Here is a 25091-nt window from a genome sequence, read left to right on the forward strand (position 1 = left end):
TCAAGCGGGCAACTGTTTGGCAGGGCCTTAAATGCTAAATGCATTTATAATAACATACGCTTTCACGGACTAGGGTCCACTTCATCTGACACATGAAGTGTTATTCTCAGATGTACACACAGGTACTGAGAGGGACAGAATAGTAAACTTTGGAGGGAAATGGCAGTGAAAGGCGAAAAGTACAGTCTGTAACAATTCAGTTCATGCAAGGAAGAAGAACCTCTGGCTCTCCAGATGTTGCTGGATTCCAGATCCCATCATCCCTGATCATTAGCCATGCTGGCTGGGACTGTTAGTAACTGGGGTCCAGCAACAGCTGCAGGAACTGAACTAAAGCTTAACAGTGCAGTCCAATAAATGTCTTCTCAAATGTCGCTGTCTCTATTAAAACCTTTCACTGCGTGTTTATTTATTAAACTTGTATACCGCCCCATAGTCAAAGCTCTCTGGGCGGTTTACAATGTTGAAGATCTTTTTCTATAACAAGACTCTTTGACTTTTTTTTTTAATCCTAGCCTGCATCTATACTGGATATGAAATTGCTTTTATATGTGTTTTTATAATTAAATCACTTTGCAATGTTTTATGGGAAGCAATTCATAAACAAACTCGGGATGGGGGCTCCTTCCCTCTAGGTAAGTGGGTACAGGATTTTAGTTTTAGCATAGACAAAATAAGCAGAGTGAACAATCATAAAAGCAGTCATTTGTTATAACGCGAATGACATTTTGGGATTGCTTGTTGTTTTAAATTGTTCCTAAGGCTGTATTTTAAATGGCTGTAACCCACCCTGGGACCTCAGGGTGAAGGGCAGGTAATAAATTAAACTATTAACAGCAACAACACAATGGTTTTGTATGGTATTAACTTTGCATTTAAGCTTAACTCTTCTATGCACAGGATTACAGTAGTACAGGAGTAGGTCCCATTGATCTCTCTGAGACTTAGTTCTGAGTAGAGGTACCTAAGACTGTCTCCAGTCCTGGCCAGCAAAATATGCATCTGGAAAGCTAGCCATAGGGCCCCAAATGTGATAATCTGTTGTAAATTTGCTTTTATCAGCGTGTCATCTATATAAGCTGCCATGCCCATATTCTTGTTGGGGCTGTAACTTATGTTTTCTCTGGGCTGCAGAGAAATTCTTCATTTTCCTGAGAACTCTTACTACACCATAGGGTGGGGTGTGTGTACGTGTGTAAGCTTGTACGTGCATACGGAGTGGGGGGACTTAGGGGATATGTGAAGACTTATAGGGTCTGTGAAAGGTGCAATTCAGTTTGTGCAGCATTGAATTACAGTTAACCTTCTTCGGGTATGTTGGGCTATGCTGCTGTGATCGGATATGATATTTGGCATGGCAGTTCACAAATGTCTTTGGGGAGCCTTGAATCAAAATAGGTCAAGCTAATGCCATTGCTATGCATTTGGCACCTGGGAGGCTTCTAGAAGAAGTTACTTACCACCTGTCTATATTTTTCCTGCCATTTTCATGTTGCCCGTGCTTTTGACATCTCCTCCTATGACGATGAGGCAATGGCTCAGTATAGACATCACCCCCCCTCCAAGCCATGGTTAAAGAAATTTAACTACGGTGTGGTGCAGTGTCTCAATTGATACACAAATGGTTTCCGAATGGCTGGCAAATGCCCCCCCACAAAATGTAGGGAATCTGATGGGTCCCTGAATGGTACACTGGAGGCATTCAAGAGGCAGCTGGACAGCCATCTGTCGGGAATGCTTTGACATGGATTCCTGTATTGAGCAGGGAGTTAGACTTTATGGCCTTAATGGGCCCCTTCCAACTCTACTATTCTATGATTCTATGGTCTGGGGGATTTTCTAGTGGATAGAGCTGGTGCTTCTGTAGTGGCCCTTTGACAAGTTACAAAGGTCTGTAGACACGATAGTGCCAAGTGCCCTCTCCGGCGCTGTGCAGTTCATGTGGCTCCTTAGTATTCTGGGGACTTGCTGGGAAGGGTAGTTTGTGAAGGGTGCTGAGTGATGTTAGGAGACCCCCCAACTCCCTTCACAGAGCTAAAATTCTCAGAGTTCCCTGAGAAGAGGGATTGACTGTTAAGCCACTCTGAGATATGTAGCTCTGGGAGGGGGAAAGGAGTCTCCTAACAACTCTCAGCACCCTTTGCAAACTACAGTTCCCAGGGTGCTTTGGGGGAAGACAGGACTTCTTAAATTGGAATAGTAGTGGAATAAATGTATGGTACGAATGTGTCCTAGGGAGGAAGCCGACAAGTATTGCCACTCTCTCTGCTGCTTGTAAGCAAGAAGGCAGGCAGGTGGGGGGGAGATGGCTGAGGGCAGATTGAGGTTGGTGGGGCAGTGCCCCATTTGCCCAGATGGACCAGCCTCCTCTGTAGCACATGATGGGACAGAGTCTCTGTCTAATACCTTGGAGAGCACTACCAGTCAGAGTAAATGACGCTGGGCTCACCAGACAAACCATCTGACCTGATGGAAGGCAGCTTTCTCCCTGCCCGTGTCCTTTTAGCTTGAGCTGAATCTTTCCCAATCCTCCCTCAAGGCCCATCCCCTCCTCTTTGGTTTTCTCAGCATGTTGCAGCAATTCCGGAGTTATATGTGTAGGTGGGTCGGTGGGTGCAATTTGTGCAGCTGTAGCATTTGTCAACGTTGGGTTGTCTCCAGCGAAGTTCTACCCAGAGTAGATCCCTTGAAATGAATGAACCTTAGTTGGTCATGTCCATTAATAACATAGATGGGTCTGCTCTGAGTAGGACCAGCACTGGATACAACTTTTTTTTTTTAAAGGAAAGGTCACTATTCTTGGAAGGTGAGTGCAAATGCAAGAAAACAAAGATTAGTTCTGTGAGAACATGGAATCCGAGTGAAATGAAGCTGAATGGAAAAGCAAAAAGAGAGCTGGTGTGAACACGCCCATAGGGCAGGGGTGCCCTGTAGATATTGATGGACTACAACTCCCATCTCACCTGTGTATTGGCCATCCTGGCTGGGGCTGATGGGAGTGGTAGACCAACAGCATCTGGAGAGCCATACGTTCCCCATCCCTGCTTTAGGGCCAATTCATCCCAGTTTTAACTAAGCCCAGCTAAAAACTCCGATCTTTGACTCTTATCTGTCCCTTCCTTCCAGATTCTGTATGGGGATGGTTATTGTTTTCTTTTATCTTTGTTTTGTGTATGATATATTATTTTGGCTTTTAATTATTTTGCAAGTCACTTGGAGACCTTTGGGTAGCAAGTGACTAATCATAATAACAATGATCATTCATTCATTCATTGGCAATCACTCTTGGCCGAGTAAGATTGTCTTCCAGGGTAAGGTCTTTAACAGTGGGTCCGTAAGTGACTGTGGAGGCCAATTCTGGATCCACACAGCCTCCCACAGTGAGGACATAGGTTTCCAGATGGAAGATGGTCACGATGAGGATTTGCTTGACGTGCCTTCCGCTTAGCTCGTTTGTCCCTTTCGCCCTGTACTCGTGCTTCTTCAAAGTCCATAGAAGCTTTGATAATGGCCGACCTCCAATTGGGACGTTCATGGGCCAAGGCTTCCCGGTTCTCGATGCTCATGTTACATTTTTTTTAGATTAGCTTTGAGAACATCTTTAAGCCTCTTTTGTTGTCCACCGATATTCCGTTTTCCGTCCTTAAGTTGGGAGTCAAGTAGCTGCTTTGGAAGACGGTGATCAGGCATTCGAACAACATGGCCGGTCCAGCAAAGTTGATGTTGGAGGATCATTGTTTCAACACTGGTGATCATTATTACATAATGATAATAATAATAATACTTGAAATGGTAAAACTGCTCCATAGAGTTCCTCTGCCATTTCTTTGAGCTGGCAACTGTCACCTTCCTAAACTTGGATGGGTATTGCATTCGAAAGGCTGGAGAAATTCCCAGCTATCAAGGAATGTAATTGTTACTTTGTTTAACTCCCTGACCACTTATCAGTTCCCTTTCACAGTGGTAGGTCCATTTGCAGTAATCAGATGGCCTTGCTCACAACAAGGTATGTGACCTTCTGTACGGAATAACATCTACAGAACTTTCTGTTGAACAGCTCTTAAAGGCAACGCAGCAATAGCTTCTTGAGCTGGCTCTAGCAGCCTTTTTTTAAAAATGGTGCTTCTTGCATTTCTATGTTCAGTGCCTGCACACACACACACACAGACACGCGCGCACACACACACACACACAGAGAGAGAGAGAGAGAGAGAGAGAGAGAGAGAGAGAGCGCTCACTACCCTAGGGACAACTGCTTGCAAATAACCTGTTGTTTTCCCCTTGCAGATTTGAAATGACTGATATTTTCGAGACAGCATTTAGTGAGTATGTCCTAGCTTTCATTTGGTGCCAAGTTATACATCTTCCCATTAATCCAGGTGTGGGGAACTTTTTGTCCTCCAGTTGTTGCTGAACTACAACTTCCATCATCTCTGACCATCGGCCAGGCTTGCTGGGGCTGATGGGAGTTGTAATTCAGCAACATCTGGAGGTCCAAAGGTTCCCCCACACTTGTGTTAATCATTTGTTTCTGTTGCTTTCCTAACTGCAAAAAGTCCTTTATTTAAAAAAAGTGGATTTGTTGCATTAGGGCAACAGACTGTTTTAGTTGCTCAAACCTAGATTTTCAGTATGCAGTTTGAATCCCTCCTGCAAAATAGTGACAGTCTGGAGGCATCCGCTGTTGTGTGCCATTTATATGTTTGCAAAAGTTGCAAGGACCCTCTTGGAAGCATCTCTGTTGTTCCCTTTCACTTCACTGTTCCCAGCTTCCCTTCCCCAAAACGTCCTCATGGGCCATATGGAGAGACATGGCTGGCCAGGTTTGGCTCGTGGCCCGGAGTAGGTTCCCCACTCTTGGTTTAGTCCAAGATGACAAAATGGAAACGCACTGCCTTCAAGTCGATTCTGACTTATGGCAACCCTATGAATAGGGTTTTCATGGTAAGCGGTATTCAGAGGGGGTTTATCATTGCCTTTCTCTGAGGCTGAGAGGCAGTGACTGGCCCAAAGTCACCCAGTGAGCTTCATGGCTGTGTGGGGATTCGAACCCTGGTCTCCCAGGTCATAGTCCAACATTCTAACCACTAAGCCACACATACACAAGCTGGAGCAAGCCCAACTCAAGCCCTGGTCCTAAATGCTCCCTTTCCTGATTTCTATCCTTCTCTAGCAGGAGAAGCATAGAAGTTTTTCCTTCCACGTTTAGTTAGTTAAACACAGATTGCCATGTTGTCCACACCTGGAACTGTGGCTACTTTATCTAACTTTAGAAAGCACTGTTTACTTTTGCTTTGTTCTAAGCTAACTAGAGTTAACTTTTAACTGCTGTTTGTCCATCCAGGCAACATGACAAAAGTTTCCCAATTCCTTCCTCAGGGGGCACAGGAGAAAGAAGGGGGAAGGCATGAGAGCTACAACTCCCAGAGATCGCTGAGAAGAGGGGCTGATTGTTAAATCACTCTGGAAGCTGAAGCTCTGTGAAGGGAATAGGGGTCTCTTAACATCTGTCAGCACCCTTCAGAAACTACAGTTCCCAGGATCCTTCAAGGGACGCCATGGCTGTTTCAATTGGCACAATACTGCTTTAAACGTGTAGTGCAGATGGCGACCTTAGTCCAGAGGATGTCAACAGTGAAGAATTCCAGATGAGAGCATATTGGAATGTATCGTTCTATTAACCTAGATAATATAGTCATACCAGTCCCATACAAATCTATCAGTCTATTTGTCCTTTGGGATTCCTCAAATTATACGTTAGTTTCTCAACCAATGAAATACTCTAGGTCGTCTTCTGATACTTCATGTGTGGCCTTTTCCATGTCTCTCCACCACCTTGCACCCATTCATCTGGCTGCCGCTAGCAAGTGGCCAATCAGGGTCTTGCTTTTTGGGTCTGTAGTATTTTCTGAGAAAATGTGTGTCCTTCATTTCCCCCCACTGCTAGGGAATGGGAGAGAAATTTGAATCGGTTTGCATTTAAAGGCAAATCTACCTAACTCACACTTTCAGAAACAACATGCAAACTGCAAGGCAGCCTTCTCTTGAAATCTGCACTTCTCCAGATTTTGCAGTGCAGTTCTCTTGCCAAGTAATGTGTACAAAATGCATATATTAAGGTAAAGTATGGATAAAAATGCCTGTGTGGGTGAAAATATCATACAAAAAGGCATTGTATTAGAGAAAATATAAATATTAGGAAAAATATGTTGCAAAATGTGTGTATTAGGCAACACTATGTGCAAAAATTAGCAGAAATACATGATAAACTGCGGAGGAATCTTCATGAGTATTTTTCTGTTAAGAAATTCCAAACTGATGTGGAAATACGGCATGCTGAATTTAAGATTGGAAAACTGAGAAGCTATGAGAAACCAACATTGACAGATTTGCCCATCCCTACTCCTGACTGAATATTCTGCTGGCTTCTTCCACAGGTGCTGTTCCCAGGAGACGCTTGAGGTGCACGTTGCACCTTTTCTGAAAGGAAGAGGCTTTCAGAGAAAGAAGAACAGCAGGATGCCTGTCCCTTATTTTCGCTCTCTAACCAAGGCTGTAGTGTTGACATGAGTTAGGCTTTTCTTGGGAGTCTTATTAAATGCAAATATTCTTCTCTGTGAGGCTGTTAGCTGCTCTTGCTAATCCCTGACCTTCCTGAATAAACTTCCCTTCTTAACTCTATCCCACCTGTGCTCACAACAATGCGTTCCCCTAGACTAGAAACTCTCCTGCTATGTCCATTACTGGAAAGTGTGTGTGTGTGCGCACGTGTAGGGGAGAAAACCAATCCTTAGAACGAGGGTGGGGAGCCTCAGGTGTGGGGGCCATATGACGCCCTCCAAGCCTCCCATGTCTGGCCCTTGGGATTTTCCTACACCATGCCCCCTCCATAGCCACACCCTCTCTTCTCAGGCCACACCCCTCACTGCCCTGCTTTGCATTCTCCTTGAGTGTTTATGGATTGCTGGAAATGTGCCTTTGGAACTCTGATAATGCCTCGATGAAGGATAGAGAAGGATGTGTGTGTAGAAATTAGCCCACTGCATAAAAGAAAAATTTGCATGTATTGCTCCACCCACTTTTGCTTCTGGCCCTGCCCACTATTGGCATGTGCCCCAGTCCCACCCCATGAGAAGGTTATCCAGAAGGACAAGCGACCCTCAGGCTGAGAAAATTCCACACTCTTGTCTTAGAAGATGCTACCAAATCGTAAATCTGCTATGTGTGTCCAGCTGGGTCACTTTTTTAATTTTATTTTCCTTGAGTGATAAACCCAGCCATTCAGCAGTTTTGTTTTATAGGAAGTCAGTCAAATTCTCTGCTTTCCATTGCATAACTCCTTGAAATCCATTCAGCATCTGTTACTTCCTGAATCAATTAAAAGGTCTATGTCAAGCAAAAAGTAGTGTTTGACTCACTCTTTTTGTAAAAGTCACTTTGGGCCTGGTTATGTAGCAAGGGACAGGGCTGGCACCAGCCTGCCCCAGCCGTGTGGCTCCTGCCTGTTCCACCTACCTCTCTCCTGTGTTCTGCTGCTGTGTGTGCAGAGCTGCCATCAACCAAGATGGTAGCGGAGGCTTCTTTAAGGGGCTCATGCCCCTGCCGCCATCTTGGTTGATGGCATGCATGCGCACTACTCTACATGCGCGCACATGCCTGCCATCAACCAATATGGCGGTAGGGGCATTAGCCCCTTAAAGAAGTCTGTGCCACCATGTTGGTTGATGGTAGCCCTATGTGCGCAGAACACAGCAGCAGAATGCAGGAGAGAGGTAGGTGGAGCAAGTGAATGGGGGAGCAGCCTGGAAGCTCTGGCCCTGTGTCCCTGCCGTGGATCATGGAAGGGGAGCACTACTCTCCTACCCTAAAGAGGGGCCCTTCAGGGGCCCTTAGCCAGGGCCCGACCTGGCCGCTTTTTGGTGTCAGCCCTGGCAAGAGACCTTCATGCAATTTACTTGAGCTATCCCAGTATAAGTGAGATGAGGTCTGAGCTCAAGGAAATTTGCACATGCTGGTCCAGACCATACTATCTCATCAATGTATCTTCCTCATTCCATTTAGCTGTCAGAGTTTTCTTTTTTTATCCTGGATTTGGTATCTATGCTAAAATAACTCTGGTCCGGATTGCTCATGAGCTAAGTTCCCGATCTTGCAAAACGTCCTCAAGTAGCCTTTCCTGCTAATATTTCTTCATACAGCTAACAGGAAGTCTCTCCTCCCTTGCAAGTAGATTTTAGTGCCTCGTTACACACAAAGTCACAAGAGTACATAGGGGTGTAGTCATCCAGGGTCTTGGGGGGATCTTAGACCCTTTACTTTTTGGGGAGCAGGGTCTCAGCAGGGTCCCTATGTCTCCAGCATCCTATGAGCCAATTGGCATGAAAGAAGAATGTGTTAGCCACTGAGAAGAGTCTTCTAGCATGCTTCTTTGTTCTTTCCTGCTGATTGGAGCCAATCAGAGTGAAAGGAGGTGAGTCAGCCACTGAGAAGACTTTTCTCAGTAGCTAACACACTCCCCTTTCATGCCGATTGACTCCTAGGGATGTCTGTTGTTGTGGGAGAAGGCATTAAGAAGGATAGGGAAGCAGAAAGCAGTATTCAAACCTGGCCAAGTTATTCTATAATATTAGTTTATATAATCTTAGAAGGGGTGTATCACGAAGGGATCCTGCACTTCTGAATTTGCCACTACACTACTGGTACTGAAGGTCTGCCACTAAACCCTGCTAGCCAGCAATAGATGGCATGTGCAGGGATGGTGGGAGGCAGAGGACAAACCAGCCCCCAAATCATAACTGCACTTGTCAAATTGCAGAAGGGCCATAGCTCAGTGGTAGAGCATTTTCTTTGCATGCAGATGGATGGGCCCATGTTCAATCCCAGGCAGCTCTAGACAGAGCTCGGAAAGACTCCCGTCTGAAATCCTGGTAAGCCACTACACCAGGCCCTCCTGCACTTGTTGGACTTTAGCTCCCATCATCCCTGACCATTGGCCACACCAGCTGTGGCTGATGGGAGCTGGAGTCCAATAACACCTGGAGGGCTGAAGGTTCCCCCACCTACATGACCAGCGTGTAGCCCAGGGATGAGGAACCTATGGCCCTCCAGATGTTGTTGGGCTCCACAAGTTTCCCATCGCTACTGTAGACAATCCTGAGCTAGGTGGTCCTATGGACTGTAAAAAGCAGCTTCCTAGAGTCCTAATTCTGAATTTTCATTGGGGAGTGGGGTTGTGGCTTCATGATAGGGCACATGGTTTGCATGTAAAATGTGGCATGTTCAATCCCTGGCATTTCCAAGGCAAGGGTGAGAGAAACTCATATATTAATAAACATCCATCTAATAACAGGACACATCATTCTTCACTGATTGACATTTTTTGAAGGAGAGTGAGTAGGGTGAGTATCCAGGCCACGCAGGACCCTTTCTGCCCAAAATCACTATTTACCAGATCTCATGGGATCTCAGTACAGATGCTCGCTTGGAAAGAAGCTGGAGGGGGCTGATTTAAAAACCCAGACAATAGTAATTCAGTTCAAGCAGGAAGATACTGGATTGTTTTCTGTATCTCCAGTTAATTTACTCATTTGTTGGGAGTTTTATCAGTGCAGGTGAAGGACAGGGGGGCTCCCTTGTGCCAACGTTTCATCTCGACCTTTGGCCTAGTAGCCCCAAGGTCTCTAACCTCCCCACAGTTCCTCTGTTGGACAGGGCTATGCATAAGCACAGAATGCACACATGCACACACCAAACACCAAATCAGGGAGATCCAAATTCCATTTAAAAAAAAAAGCATTAAAGAATGTAAAAAGAACCCAGTTGGATCAGGTCTACGAGCCACCTTGTCCAAGGATTCTCTTCTCACAGTGGCCAACTAGATGCCTATGGGAAGCCCATAAGAGCATAAGGAAAGCCTTGCTGGATCAGGCCAGTGGCCCACCTAGTCCAGCATCCTAATCGTACAGTAGCCAACCAGATGCCCATGGGATGCCTGCAAGCAGGACCTGAGTGCAACAGCAATTGTAGTCCCAGTAACTGGTATTCAGAGGCATACAGATGCTGAGAATTTCATGACCTGTATTTGCATACATTTGCTATTCTGCTTCTCTCAATCGGGAGGAAGTTGATGTTTTTTAAAAAAACAGTGTTCTCCACCCTCCTGCCAACAACACTGGGAAATCCTGCTGAGTTTCCTCCTAGCTTCTGCTATGTTATCAGGCACGGCCACATGCTTTTAATTTATGTCTATCAGTAAAGACAACTCTCTTCCATGTTGCAGTTTATCATCATTGTCATCTCTCTCTGCAATAGCTAGTTAATGGATTTCTAATTTTTAAAATCTTATATGGTTTTATGCCGTGTTTATATATGTTGTAATTTAAACTGCTTTGTGAGGTCTGCCTGAAAAGCGGTATAGAAATGCCATAAATAAATATTAATCGCATTCTCTCTCCCAGTGCCAGTCCTTACGGAGCCAGAATAGCATCACCTCTGCACAGAGGAAGGTACTGGAATACACTGGGGAACTCTTGAAGCCTGAAGGAGTATAAAAAAAACTTGGAGGGCGGGGGGACACAGAGAATGAGGAAGAAAAACCCAGACAGCCAAATGAGGACGGAATTTATTCAGTGGGCATGAAATGCTGAGACTACATGCATACCATGTGTTTAAAGCACTTTATTTCCCCCAAAGAATCTTGAGAACTGTAGTTTTTTAGTGCTGGAAATTGTAGCTCTGTGAAGGGTAAACTACAGTTCTCAGGATTCTTCGGGGGGGGAGGATAATGTGCTTTAAATGATGGTGTGTATGAAAACAGACAAAAGAAAGAACTTCTTCACACAGTGCATAGTTAAACTATGCAATTTGCTCCCACCCGAGGCAGTGACCGCCACCAAGCTAGATGGCTTTAAAAGAGGTTTAGACAAATACTTGGGAGGATAAGGCTACTAGCCACGATGACTATGTTCTGCCTCCACTGTCAGAGGTAGTACGTCTCTGAATACCAGTTGGTGGAAACTGCAGGAGGGGAGAGTGTTCTTGCTCTCAAGTCCTTCTTACAGGTTTCCCACAGCAGCCACCTGGTTGGCTGCTGTGAGAATGGGATGCTGGACTAACTGGCCTGGTCCAGCAGGGCTTCTGTTTTGATAAGGCTGTTATCTGTACAATTTCAGTCTCTACCTTATCCGTTAAAAGCTCACAGCTTTTGTCAAGAAAAAGTTCCGTTTTGTGAATGTTCAATAAAAGTTTACATAGATACACAGCACAGAAACTTGTGGCCAGGATTCTTATTTTCACTCTGCTATGACATCCACTGGGTGACGCTGGATCAGTCATTATCTCTCAGCTAAACCTACCTCACAGGCAGTAGTAGCGTGGCAAATTCAGATGTGCAGCGTCTCTTAATTATAGTCACAGCCATGCCCCCTCCTCCCTTTTCTTGCTGCTGGGTTGAGAATGAGATGCTTGTTAATACCTTCTTCCATAACAACAGACGTTCCTAGGAGTCAATAAGCATGAAAGAGAATGTTAGCTACCGAGAAGAGTCTTCTCAGTGACAGACTTACCTCCTTTCATTCTGATTGGCTCTAATAGCAGGAAAGGACAAGGAAGCATGTTAAAGACTTTTATCAGTAGCTAACACACTCCTCTTTCATGCTGATTGGCTCATAGGATGCTGAAGACATAGGGGCCCTGCTTGAAAAACAACTAAGGGATCTAAGACCCCCTGAGATCCCAGACTACACTCTTGCTCACAGGGTTGTTAGGATAAAAGTTGGGGGAGAGCAGAGCTTGGAAAAGTTACTTTTTTTTGAACTACAACTCCCATCAGCCCAATCCAGTGCCAAGCTGGCTGGGGCTGATGGGAGTTGTAGTTCAAAAAAGTAACTTTTCCAAGCTCTGGGGGAGAGATACATGTACACTTTCTTGTGTTCCTTTGAGGAAAGATGGGGCTATAAATCCAACATGTAAGTTTCCTGCGTGATTCTCAGCCTAACCCTCCTCACAGTTAAGAGGATAAAGGTGAGTGGGAGGAGAGCCATGCACATTGCCCTGAGAAAGAGCAGGATAAAAATGTAATGAATGAATTTATTTTTATTTAACAGGATTATACAGCCATGAGAGTGGTGCTATTCTGATGCTTCCCATGAGCTTCCCTTACAAAACTTACAGTCCTGAACTCAGAAACGCTTGCTTAATAACCATACAAAGATGAGGAGACCAGGATACACAGACCCTGTCTAGCTCTGCCCTTGGGATTGCAGGTGTACAGAATGACACAAATCCATTTACATATATATGGTCACTGCACCATGTCTCTTAGAGCAGAATGATATCAAACTTGTTCAAGTAGGCCAGGAAATTGCTAGTACTACTTTTAGATTTCCAGCCAGCAATGTTCCAAGAGAGAAGTTTCAGAGGAGTAGTACAGTACTGTTCTTTGATCGTAGTCAGTCCACCTCTTCGGTTATGTCCATACTGCTACCTAAATTCTCAAGGACACAGCAGTTGGCAGAAGGCTCATAATGCGTGGGAATTCGAGGGGTTAGTCCGGAAGTAATTTTATTGGGCAATTTCCTGGCCTACTTGAACAAGTTTGATATCATTCTGCTCCAAGAGACATGGTGTAGTGACCATATCTATGTAAATGGATTTGTGTCATTCTGTACGCCTGCAATCCCTAATAAGACCAAGGGCAGAGCTAGACAGGGTCTGTGTATCCTGGTCTCCTCATCTTTGGATGCCAAGATCACTGAGCTCCTTGTCAGTGATCCTACTCTGCTGACTTTGATTCTAGACGTGAGGTCCACACAGCTAACTTTACTTTTAGTTAATATTTATTTCCCTCCAATGACTCGTAGGGAGGATGCTGTGTCAAATTGGCTTAAAATTGAATGCCACTACGCACACTGGAAGGCCAAATTCACCCACTCGCTACCAATAATTGCAGGTGACTTTAACACAAGGAGGGGAACTTATTTGGTGGATGCTCCTACGTCTGACTCGTTTTTCCCTGCTAATAGGGGTGATTTAAAGTGCAAGCTACGCCACTCTAAAGATACTTTTTAAAACTCTGGAGTAGGTTTGCTCCAGTTTGTTTTTAAAAATGATTTGTGTATTTTAAATGGCTCCAGCCCAGGTGATGAATGGGGGGAGTTTACCTACGTCTCCCCTCGGGGCTCGAGTGTGGTCGATTACATTATTACTCATAAGACACTGAAAACCTTGGGCCACACTCTCAGAGTAGCGAATCGCCCTGATAGTGACCACCTGCTGCTTGAATGATCTTTTTTTATCCCTGGTGTACTACAGCTGAATATACCACAGCATGCACTTTCCAGATTGCCTTTAGTAGCCAGCATTAATAAGATAAAGTGGTCTAATAAAACAGAACGGGATTTTAACAGTTTTATTCTTTCCCCCTGTACAATGGAAGCCCTACAGTAAATAACCACAGTTAACTCACCAAGTAAGGGGATAAAGATTTACGAGGACATGATAAAGGATATGAACATCACACTCCAAACATCTACCAACCCTTCAAAAGTTCTGGTTGAAAAAACTAACAAGTGGTTCGATAAAGAATGCCTTGATCTCAGGAAAAGAATTTGATCTGCCTACCGTTGCTATCGATTAAACAATGAACGACAACTTCCGCACTCATATTATGTGCTAAGGAAAGAGTATAAGAAGCTCATCTGTAAGAAGAAAAACGAGGCAATTAGGGAATCATGGCAAATGCTAACAGCAGCATCTATGACCCACAGCACCAAGTCCTTCTGGAAACTTGTCTCTGGAGCCCTGGTTAATTATAATGGTAGCCCAGATTGTCACATTCCAGCTAACATCTGGGAGGACCACTTTCGTGTTGTTTTTAACGATCCAAAATATCAAACCCTAGTCTTTCACCTTTAGTCTTTCCGGACACTCCTGCCTGGCCCTCCGTTGATATTAACACCATTGAGGAACTAATATTTCAGCTAAAAACAGGTAAGGGTCCCAGACCAGACGGAGTCCCTTCGGAGCTGTTGCTATGTAATATCAGCTGGTGGGCCCCCTTGCTGGCTTCCCTCTCCACCTTAATCAACAACTCGGGAATCATACCTACAATCTGGCTGAAAGCTTATATTGTTCCTACTTACAAGAATGGCTCTAAGAATTACCCGAGCAACTACCGCCCAAGAAGTTTACTGTCTATTGTTGGAAAAGTGTATGCCAGCTATTTAAGTTCGAAGCTAAATCTGTGATAAATGACAATAACATCCTGGGGGAAGAACAGATAGGCTTCAAATCGGGATGCTCCACCCTTGATCACTGCCTGGTACTGGCCCATTTAGTGCAAAAATACTCCAAACCACGAGGCGGCAAACTTTTCACAGCCTTTATAGACTTGAAACCAGCCTTCGATTCCATCCTTCGTGATCGTCTTTGGAGCAAGCTAGATTCGCTGCTCATAGAGAAGAGACTTTTGTTTCTGATTCATGCACTGTATTATAATACCTCTATACAAGTACGTTGCAGCTATCGAGGCCATCTCTCGAGAGAGATCCACTCCTCCAAAGGTGTCAGGCAGGGGTGTGTTCTTGCCCCCACCTTATTTAATTTATACTTGGCTGACCTCCTTCCTGCTATGAGAATGTTACAATCCCATCCACTCAAGCTTGGGCCTACCAAAGTATCCATCCTGCTGTACGCAGATGATGCGGTCTTAATCTCCCAAACCCAGTTGGGTCTCAAAAGATTATTAAATGGTTTTGTGGAATACTGCGAAGCCAACCATCTCATAATCAATCATTCTAAATCCAATGTAATAGTTTTCTCCAGGAGGAAGGCCAGATTCTCCTGGTCTATGGGATCTGCCTGAATTGAACAAGTTAACACTTATAAGTACTTGGGGATCTGGTTTCAAGAAACGGCCACTTGGAGAACCCAAGCTAAATATGTTAAGGCCAAGGCTGAGAAAAATCTGGGTGCACTGACCCGATTCTTTTTCACTAAGAGCGGGAAATTTGTGCCAGCTGTACCCCGTGTTTTAAAAATTAAAATAGTCCTGAGGATACTCTATGGGGCCCCAATTTGGTACCCCTTTTTCAAAGGATCACTGGAAGGAATCTATGCCTCCTTTCTTAGATCTATTTTTGGCGCCCCTAGATGTGTCGCTGGAGCCACCCTTGCTTTGGAGGCTGGCCTTAACTCCATAAACTGTCTAGCTTGGACAAATGTCATCCAATTCTGGTTACGGTGCTGTCTCATACCCTCTCAAGATTCATTCACTTATCAGATGATGAGAGATCCTATTAAGTCATCCTGGACCAAGATTGTCCAGGACAAAGTTGCCTTGGTGGGTTTCTCATACGCTGAGTTGCTTTCTATGGAGCTTGGCAGGGCCAAGGCGATTGTCAAACAACGGCTAGCTGATATAGACAATCAAGAGCCCCTGGCAGCTGCTTCAGGCTCTCCCCGCTCATTGGGACGCTCAGGACTCCCCTGCAAAGACAGGATGAAGTATCTAAGTTGGCTGTCTGTACCCAACTACAGAAGGGCATTTTCCTTGGCCCGATTCAATGCCCTACCTTCTGAACTTTTGCAGGGCAGATATGAAAAAATCCCGAGAAATCTCAGATACTGTCCATGTGACAAGATTGAAGTAGAGTTTGTCTCGCATGTCCTATTTAACCATAGGTACTACGATGGGGCTAGAAAAGATCTTTTAAACCCCATCCTGAAATCCTTCCCGGGCCGTTCCCTGGAGGCTCTTTTGTTTGTCCTCTTAGAGGGCGCTGAAAAATCACAGTTCAAGTTTCTAAATTCTTGAACCTAGCCATAATCAGCAGACCATGTATGGTTGCTCTGCAAAATTAAATTAATTAATTAAAGTAACAAAAGAGCCAGAATACTATAGTAAGCCCCAGCTTGGAGCCTATAAGGGTTTTGGTTAATGCACCAAAACGCTACGCCCTTCTCTAGTCATTTCCTCTTTTGTATAGTCCTGATTAAGATACCTGTTTTAATTATATTTACATAACTCTGGTTATGACTTTGTTTGTATGTATGTTCTAATGTTTTGTATTCGACCTTTGCTTGTAATGGTCTTTGGACTAACCAATACATGTCTCTACAACCCTCTAAATTTGTGTAAACTGAGAGAGAAAAAACAGACCCATTTTGGACTTTTTTCTGACAGAGATCTCATAATTTGTTGAAATTAATTAAAAATCAGCCATGTTCACAGAGTACCTAAAATCCTATTACTGACCTTGCCCCATACTCTAACCTTTATCTTCTGCAGCTTAAAAGTTTAAAAAAATGCCTGGCTGATTTTTAATTACTTTAAGAAATTTAGCATTGAACTCAGTGATAAGGCGGTCATTACTGGTTTCTGCTAGTAGTATGGTATCGTCTGCATATATTAAATTATTAATATTTCTCCCTCCAATGTTCACACCTCCATCTTGGTCCAATCCGGCTTTCTGTATATGTTCTGCATATAGATTAAATAAATAGGGTGACAAAATACATCCCTGTCTCACACCCGATGGGGAATCAACCAGTTTTTCTATATTCTCAGTAGCCTCTTGTCCAGAGTATAGGTTGCGCATCAGGACAAGCAGATGCTGTAGCACCCCCATTTCTTTTAAAGCATTCCATAGTTTTTCATTATCTACACAGCCAAAGGCTTTGCTGTAATCTATAAAGCACAGGGTGATTTCCTTCTGAAATTCCTTGGCCCGTTCCATTATCCAATGTATGTTTGCAATATGATTTCTGGTGTCTCTTCCCTTTCTAAATCCAGCTTGGGCATCTGGCATTTCTCACTCCATATATGGTAAGAGCCTTTCTTGTAGAATCTTGAGCATTACTTTACAGTACTTGCATGCGATATTAAGGCAATAGTTTTATAATTACTGCATTCCCTGGGATCCCCTTTCTTTGGAACTGGGATGTATATTGAACACTTCCAGTCTGTGGGCTATTGTTTAGTTTTCCATATTTCTTGACAGATTTTAGTAACACAGAAAAGAAGCAAAGTAAGAAGAACACCAACAAACATAAAAAAATGTGATTCTCCAGCTTTGGAGATGGCAGGTGTTGCCATCACTCACCATATGCTCAGAGGCAAACTCTTCCAAGCTACACAGGAAGTAGATTGGCCTGTGAAAGACCAACCCAAAGTGTTTGCATTTTTTACAAATCTGTAGGGCAGTATAATACCTCAGAGAGGAGGTCAGGTCTCCTGCGCCCCTGGTGCATTCTTTATAGCTGCCCAATTTCCCTGCTTTTAAAAGTTTGATAGAAATAACTGTTGGCTATAGGTACATTCTTAAACCGCAAGGTTTTTTGTCTATTAGTGAATTTTTATACTGCTTAATCACAAATGCAAAGCGGTTTACATAAAATATAAAATATGCATTAAAGTTACCCATAAAATCAGATGTGAAAAACAAGTTAGCCTAAACATTTTCAAAATAAAACAAGCAGTTTAGCTTATACATACATTTTAGAACACGTATTAAAATACATATCATATTTACATGTTTGGGTAGGCTTGCCTAAACACACACACACACACACACACACACACACACGTCTTCAGCAGGCTCCAAAAACACCACAGGGAAGGCGCTGGTCTATCAATTGCCTGGAAAGACGGCGGGTTGTATTCCAGCGCTCACAGTAAAGCCACTGAAGTCAATGAACGTCACTAACGTAAGTCCATTCATTTCAATGGGTCTACTCAGAGTAGGGCTTAGTTGGCTAGAACCCATCATTGCATAGTCCTTACAAAAGGGGAAATCATGTATAAAGCCCGACTGTATTCCCCCCCGCAATAAATGAAACCCCGAAAGGTCCCATGCGAGGCTAGAAATCCAATCCACTTCTGCACCTCCTCCGAAGGGATCACCACCCGCTTTAATGCGCAAACCTTTCCATCTGGAGCTCATTAGATCAACTCCGAGGGGGACAGGAGGGGAGGTTGGAGAACTCACTATTAGGCATCCACCCCCCCCCCCGAAAAACCACAAATCCCGTCGCCCACTCCTCCCCCTCCCACTTTCCGAAATTCCTTTCGATGCGAAAAGCCCTTTGCGCGGCTCACAGGAGAGCGGGCGAAAACAGCCCGAAGGGGCGATTCTGCAGGGCGCCGCTGGGGATGGCGAATGAGGAGGCGGGCAAGACAGAGGCGCGCGGTTCCGAAGTCAGTTTGGTTCACGTCCCGTCCCCACCCACTCGTGCCTGACCCGAAGAAGAACCCAGAAGTCCCCTTTCGTTCCCCCCCCCCTGTTCCTTCAAAAAAAGGGAGACGCCTTTTGCAAGCGCCGCGTTTCCTCTTTCAAAGCGGGGAGGATTTTCTTCTCTTTTCAAAAAATTGCCTTTGTTACATCTGTTGGCGCTTTTGCTAGTCCTGAATGCATCGGGTCCGGCTGAGGAGAGGATCGGGTCCCCCCTCCTCGAGGAGGTAAGTGCACAGCGGAGCTGAAGGGAGCCGTTCAAGTTGCTTTGGGGGCCCTACCTCAGCTTCTTATGTGGCTAAGCCTGGGCGTTGCAAAGCGACGCGGCCAACTTCTCCGCTCAGGTGAGCCGTGCTCCGCTTCAGGAAGAGGCGTGCATAGTGAGGAGTTCTGGAATTCAACCAACTCCTACTCAGAGTAGACCCATTTGAACCCGAGTTAGCCATGTCTGTTGACTTAAGTTGGTCTTAGCTGAGGACTAGCGTTGAATGCCACCCGCACATTTCCAACACGTTCCTTTCCCCTCTCCCCAAGAATTCTGGGAACTGTAATTTACCTTCACCGAACTACAGTTCCCAGCACCCTTAGCAAACTATGGTTCCCGGGATTCTGGAGGAAGGTGGAATATGTTTTAAATGTACGGTGCGTAAAATCCCTGGGAGAAAAGGGAGAAGTTGATCAGATTCACTTGAAGTTAGATGAACTTCAGTGGGACTTGCCTTAATTATTGTGACTAACTTTTCAGATTGGTTTCAATGGGACCCGAGTCTAGCTAACTAAATCTTGATCCAAACTCCAGCGGAAAAGAGGGGAGAGGTTTAAAACGGCACAGACACTCTCAGCCATGACTTCTCTTTCCCCTATGCCTGTGCTATCTGACATCCTTGTTTTTTTTGGGGGGGGGGAACTCTCTGCCTCCCTCCTTCTTGCCTTCCACGCCCAATTTGCTTTTCTATGGGAAATGCATGCTCAAAAGGCTCACAGGATCCATACAGCATAGTATTTATTGCATTTTGGACACGGCATTCCCCCTAAGAAGCTCAAGGCAGCCAATACAGTATTTGCTCTTCACAGCTCACGCATGCGTGCACACCAATTTATCCTCACAACAATAATTTCAAATGAGGTAGGTTAGGCTGAGATTTGCGCATGGCCCGACATCGCCGAGTGATTTTTATGGCTGAGTGGGAGTTGGAACCTGGGTCTTCCCAGTCCTGGTTGGACACTCTAACCGCTTTTCTGGCCAGGCTTAGCGCTAGCAGGAATTGCCGCACGGGCAAAAACGCCTTTTTCCTCCCTGCCCCAAAAACGCCTTTTTCCTCCCTGCCCGCTAGAGAAGCAGAAGAGGAGCTTTACAAGTTGCAGTTTCGCAGCTGGGTATTTTATGCCGCATTTTTGGGCATGCAAGTGATCATGCAACATAGGAAGCTGCCCTATACAAAGTTGGGCCCTTAGTCTTTCTAGGTTAGTGTTGCGCACGCTGACTGTCAGTGGCACTCCAGGGTTTTCAGGCAGGAGTCTCTCTCAGCCCTACCTGGGCATTGAACCTGGGACCTTCTGTACCCGAGATGGATGCTCTGCCACTGAGCTGTGTCCTTCCCCTTATATAATGATGTGGTGTAAGATCACTTGCACCATCTGGGGAAATCCTGCTTGTGGCACCACACCCTACAGAATATCACAGGGCAGTGACCCCAAAACAGGCATCTTCTGCTGTTGCCCCAATACTATGGAGTGCTTCCCCCTCTGCCATACATGAATGAATGAATAAATCTTTATTTTTACCCTGCCCTTTTTCCAAAACTGGAACTCAGGGTGGCTTACAAATAAAAACTACACATAGGTAAAAAAACATACAAAAATATACAATTAAAATAGAATTAAACTATTCGAAGCAGCAACCTTCCCTTGCTCCAGACGTCTTGTGAAGGCTTCCCATTTTTGCTCAGGCTCTCCCTAACTCGTAAGATTGGACCCTGTTTTATGTATATGAGTCCTCCGAATTTCTGTTTTATTCACGTACATAGGCTGTTGTGTGTTGTTATGTGGCTGTTTTACTGGTTCTAGGTTGTGTTTTTGTTTTAAGGATAGATTGCTTTTAGACTGCATACCACTTCAAGATATTTTTGAAATAGTAAGCGGTATAGAAATGCTTTTAAACAAATAAAATACTATCTTGCAGTTCTTACAACAACCTTACAAGGTAGCTCAGTATAATTATCCCAAAGTTGAGGACTTAGGCAGAGAGAGAGATGCTTGTCTAAGGCAGGGGTAAGACCTGCGTTATGGACTTCTTTATTAGTAGCTCATGCATATCATTTAAATACCCCAAGGCAGCTTTGTTAAATAACATTAGGGAATTCTAGGCGTAAATGGTGTGCACCCCCCCCCAAAAAAATGCAGAAAAATCTGAAGTGTTTAAGTGTGGTTTTATAGGTGTTGGGGAAAACGTACCCTTTGCAGTTTTGTTGTTGTTTCATGCCTTTATGTCATTTTTGACTTATGGCAACCCTATGAATCAGCGACCTCCAAGAGCATCTGTTATAAGCCACCCTGTTCACATCTTGTAAGTTTGGGTCTGTGGCTTCCTTTATGGAATCAACCCATCTCTTGTTTGGCCTTCCTCTTCTCCTACTCCCTTCTATTTTTCCCAGCATTATGGTATTTTCTAGTGAATCATGTCTTCTCACGATGTGTCCAAAGTATGATAACCTCAGTTATAGTGATTGTTCTGGTTTAATTTGTTCTAACACCCAATTATTTTTCTTTTTTGCAGTCCATTGTATGCACAAAGCTCTCTTCCAACACCACATTTCAAATGAGTTGATTCTTCTCTTATCCACTTTTTTCAGTTACAGGTTTCCAAAATGTTCAGTGGGTTGTGCTACCCACAAGAGGCTAAGTGAAAAGAGCAGTTTGAATCACACCACATAAGCAGGTTCTTTTCTTCCACGCTCTCTTTCTCTTTTTAAAAACCTTAATTGAGTTCACCATTTTTAAAAGTGCCAGTCTGAGCCACGCGGCAATGCCTCTTCAATTGTTTGAGGACCAATGCTGCGGAAGGAGCACACCCTCTCCTTCCAGAAATGTGCTTCAGGGATGGTAGTGGCCTGTGGCCCCTTCAGTCTTCCCCACTGCAGTGCCAGGCTGGGGAGGAAAATAGGAAAAGGACCATAGTTCAGGGGCAGGGCACCTGCTTTGCATGCAGAAGGTTCCAGGTTCGATCCCCTGATGGCATCTCCAGGTAGGGCTGGGAGAGATCCCTGCCTGAAACTCTGGACAGCTGCTGCCAATCAGTATAGACAGTGCTAAGCTAGATGAACCAATGGTCTGACTCCAGTATAAGCCAACTTCCTTATTTACCTGCCCCGCATCTGATGTCATATATAGCATCAAGTGTAGGACAGGTGAGTGTGGGTTGGCCAAAACAGGCTGACAAGCCACATGGGGAGACCTGGAAGGCTTAATTAGGCCTATAGGCTGGAGGTTCCCCACACCTGAGATAGGGTTTCCTTGCCATCTCATCTCCCTCTTTCTGTTTGAATACTGTACGGTCATCATTCGGTATTGATACAGCCTTCTGAAGGTGTCATAGAGAACCTCAACATCTTTTGTCTTCCATATAGGTCAGTGGTTCCCCCATTTTTTCCCCCATGGACCCCTTGAAAATTGGCGGATCACTTCTTGATTTTTCTGCCTGTTGTAAGTGCACAGTGCTGGATGTTATATGATTCGTAGTTGAGTTTTTGTTGCTTCTTTTACGTCTTATACTTATTTTTTTGTGTCACAATTTGCATTCCGTAGAATTCAAATTGTAATACAGTAAAATACAATGTAAGCAATAAAAGAAGCAACAAAAATACAATTAAAAGATCACCGGAATAAAGCTGATGGACCACTGGTGGTCCCCAGACCATAGTTTGGGTAGCCCTGATATAGGCAATAGTTTTTTCATGTGTTAATTTTTCTGTTGTAGCATCCGTCATAGCTGTATCTGTTCATGTTTATATGTCGTGTTAGGCAACAGTAATGCCTAACTGGATGGTATGGGTTGTATCCAATTCTAGTCCGCCTCAGAGTAGACCCATTGACATTAATGGGCATGACTAACTTAGGTTCATTAATTTCATTGTGTGAGTAGGACTTACATGGGGGCAGCCCCAGGAAAGAGGGAGAACTTTGATTTAATTTGCATTTAAAGGCAAACCTACCTAATTTGCTGTTTCTGAAATAGTATGCGAACCGAAATGCAGTTCTCCTTCGAAGCGTGCACTTCTCCGAGTTTTGCAGTGCAGTTCTCCAGCCAAGTAAGGTGTAGAAAAATGCCTATACTAGCCTAAAGTGTGCAAATGAATGCATATATTACTGAAAATAGCATGCATACAGTAAATGCATCATATTAGGGAAAACTGCTTTGCAAAATTGTGTAAGGAAAAATTGCATACAGAAATGTATACATTAGGAGAAATTCACACTACAATTGTGATGAATTTTCATGAGAACTTAAAAAAAAGAAGTGCAAATTGCTGTGGAAATGTGGAGAACCGAGCCTAAGCTTGGAAAAACGAAAAACAGTTGGAAATCAAAATTGACATATTTGCCCTTCCCTGTTTGACAGTGATACCCAGCTTGACTGTGCTATGTAGCTTCCCCTTCCCCAGTACAAAGTCCAAAACTAAAGGGAAGTCTTAATGTTCCTTACCACCACCTTTGTGTTTTTCCTTCCTCTAAACTTTGGATTCAGGATGGTTGAACCCACAGCTGGTCACGACTGAGAGAGAGAGAGTTGCTGCTTCTTGAAGTTTTCTGTTCTGTCCTGCTTAGTGCTCTTGGAAAGTGGACCTAACCCTTCTGTCCCCTGGAGAGCTGTTAGTCTTTGTGGCCATGGGGCCTGGCCTTTTAATTGCATCTCTGTTGCATGCGTGCATCTTGCTACATGAGGTGGATTCTCTGAACTTCTCTAAGAACCCTGAGAAACAGAAGGCGGAGCACACACTCCTGATTAATGAGGTTAATGCAGATAATCCGGGAGAAGACATCTTGGAGTATGTGGAATTGTATCACACAAGCGGCCAGCGGACCCCTTTGGATGGCTACTCTATAGTCTTTTACAATGGCAATGGCAACACAGCCTACAGAGTCAAGGATCTTGCTGGCTTTTCCACCGATAACCAAGGGTTCTTCCTCATGGGGTCCTCCATGGTCATCCCAAAGCCATCGGTGATCCTGCCCAAGAACACAATCCAGAACGGACCAGATGCTATTGCCCTCTATTTTGGGAGGAGGGAGCTATACGAGGGCATGCCCATCACTAACGAAAGGCTAGTGGATGCTTTGGTTCATAAGTCTAAGATGAATGACAAAGCTGATGAGTTGGTCCGTATTCTGACCCCGGATGTGGAGCCTTTCTTGGAGGACCCTCTCTTCAGGACCACAGATGAGTCGCTGGAGAGATGTCAAGAGGCGGATTCTCAGTGGTTCTTCCAAGTGTCCATGCCTACCCCTGGCTTAGATAACCACTGCATCCCTTTTTCACAGCTGAATGCATCAATCATGTTGATCAACGAGGTTAACCTTGCATCGTCCCCCGGAGAATTTGAGTTCGTTGAGCTGCAAGGCCCTCCTTCTACCAATGTGAAGGACCTGGTGCTGGTGTTGATTGAGGGGAGTACCCAAGAGATTTACTTTGTCATGGAGGTGCATGGCAAGACGTCTCCTGACGGGTTGCTTCTCCTTGGCCCAGCCCAGTCCAACACCTCAGGTAGGCTTGGGCTGCCCTCCATGGTGCTGGCCTCTTTAACTTGCAGAGAGCTGTTTCTCACATACCTAGGTAGGAACATACTTAGGTTGGTCTTTCTAGGTCAGTATTGTCTACACCAGGGGATCGTCAACTATGATGTGTGGACCACCAGTTAAAAAACAAATAAAACAGACTATAAAAATATAGCAATAAAAACAACAAAACCATAGCAATAGCACCCCCACACAGCCACAGGAAAGTTTGGCAGCATATTAAAAGCAAAACATCATCTCAATCTATCATCTGGGAGAAAAGATACGTCTGTACCTTGTGCCGAAAAGGTATCAATGATGGCGCCAGGCGGACCTCACTGGAGAGCATATTCCACCGATGGGCAGCCATCTAATGAGGTTATACATAATTTGAGGCCCTGCCTCAAGTCTGGCCATCTCTTTTGAGAATTTTGACAGTTAACTCCCACACCCTTCGCTTCTTCCTGTGTGAAGGTAACTAGCAAGTATGATTAAAAGCAAATCTGAAAGTATTTCTCTGTGTATAGCGGGAGAATGTATCAGGCATTAAAGTGCTGCAAGAAAATTTGTTCTTATAAAATTGCAGGGGAGGGGGGCTAGTGGTAATCTGTTCCATTTCTGCACTGGGCAGGAGTCAGTAAGCTTCTGAATACCAGTTGCTGGAAACCACAGGAGGGGAGAGTGCTGTTGCGCTCAGGTCCTGCTTGCGGGCTTCTCACTTAGGTATCTGGTTGGCCACTGTGAGAACAGGATGCTGGACTAGATGGGTCACTGGCCTAATCCAGCAGGCTCTTCTTATGCGCTTAGGAGTCGTCTGGTCAATTTTGCTGAACGCCTTAAGCACCATTAACAACAACAACAAAATCCCATGAGTTGTGCTATTGAGTTTAAGTGCTGCTCCTGGCATAATTTGCAGCGCTTGGGGGGGCCTTGTGCAGGTTACAATCAGTGGGCACCACTAAGGCCAGAACATTCAGCTGTGCAGGCTGTGGTGTTTTCATGTTGGATAACCCTTTGGTAGGCTATAAGAGATCTTAAGGTTGCGATCCAACCCCCGCTCATGCTGGACTGTGGAGGGTTTAAACTGAG

The 25091-nt window shown here is 44.7% G+C and overlaps 2 protein-coding genes and 1 long non-coding RNA gene across 8 annotated transcripts in view; 2 read left to right on the top strand and 1 right to left on the bottom strand.

The window, feature by feature from the left end:
- C17H8orf33 (chromosome 17 C8orf33 homolog) overlaps positions 1–11269 on the top strand; it is a 37086-nt gene extending 25817 nt beyond the window's left edge. For 2 of the 3 annotated variants that reach the window (XM_061600223.1, XM_061600222.1), the window contains 2 exons: positions 4288–4322; positions 6438–11269. The gene's annotated coding sequence lies outside the window, so the exon portion shown is untranslated. Of the gene's footprint in view, positions 1–4287; positions 4327–6437 lie in introns of all 3 variants that reach the window. The other variant, XM_061600224.1, reaches the window with a different exon arrangement.
- A 1413-nt stretch (positions 11270–12682) lies between these two features.
- The window catches only part of LOC133372075 (uncharacterized), a 38589-nt gene continuing 26180 nt past the window's right edge, over positions 12683–25091 (top strand). For 2 of the 4 annotated variants that reach the window (XM_061600306.1, XM_061600309.1), the window contains exons 1-2: positions 17717–18457; positions 22975–23991. In XM_061600306.1, the coding sequence (XP_061456290.1) occupies positions 23115–23991 (877 nt within the window). In that variant the 5' untranslated portion in view covers positions 17717–18457; positions 22975–23114. The other 2 variants (XM_061600307.1, XM_061600308.1) reach the window with 2 other exon arrangements.
- LOC133372076 (uncharacterized) lies at positions 20445–23720 on the bottom strand. The gene is made up of 3 exons (XR_009759445.1): positions 22933–23720; positions 22442–22566; positions 20445–21377 (listed from the first exon to the last, which is right to left on the bottom strand). It is a non-coding gene; the product is annotated as an uncharacterized LOC133372076 (long non-coding RNA).

This window comes from Rhineura floridana, chromosome 17 (assembly GCF_030035675.1).
Source record: "Rhineura floridana isolate rRhiFlo1 chromosome 17, rRhiFlo1.hap2, whole genome shotgun sequence".
Taxonomy (NCBI): domain Eukaryota; kingdom Metazoa; phylum Chordata; class Lepidosauria; order Squamata; family Rhineuridae; genus Rhineura; species Rhineura floridana.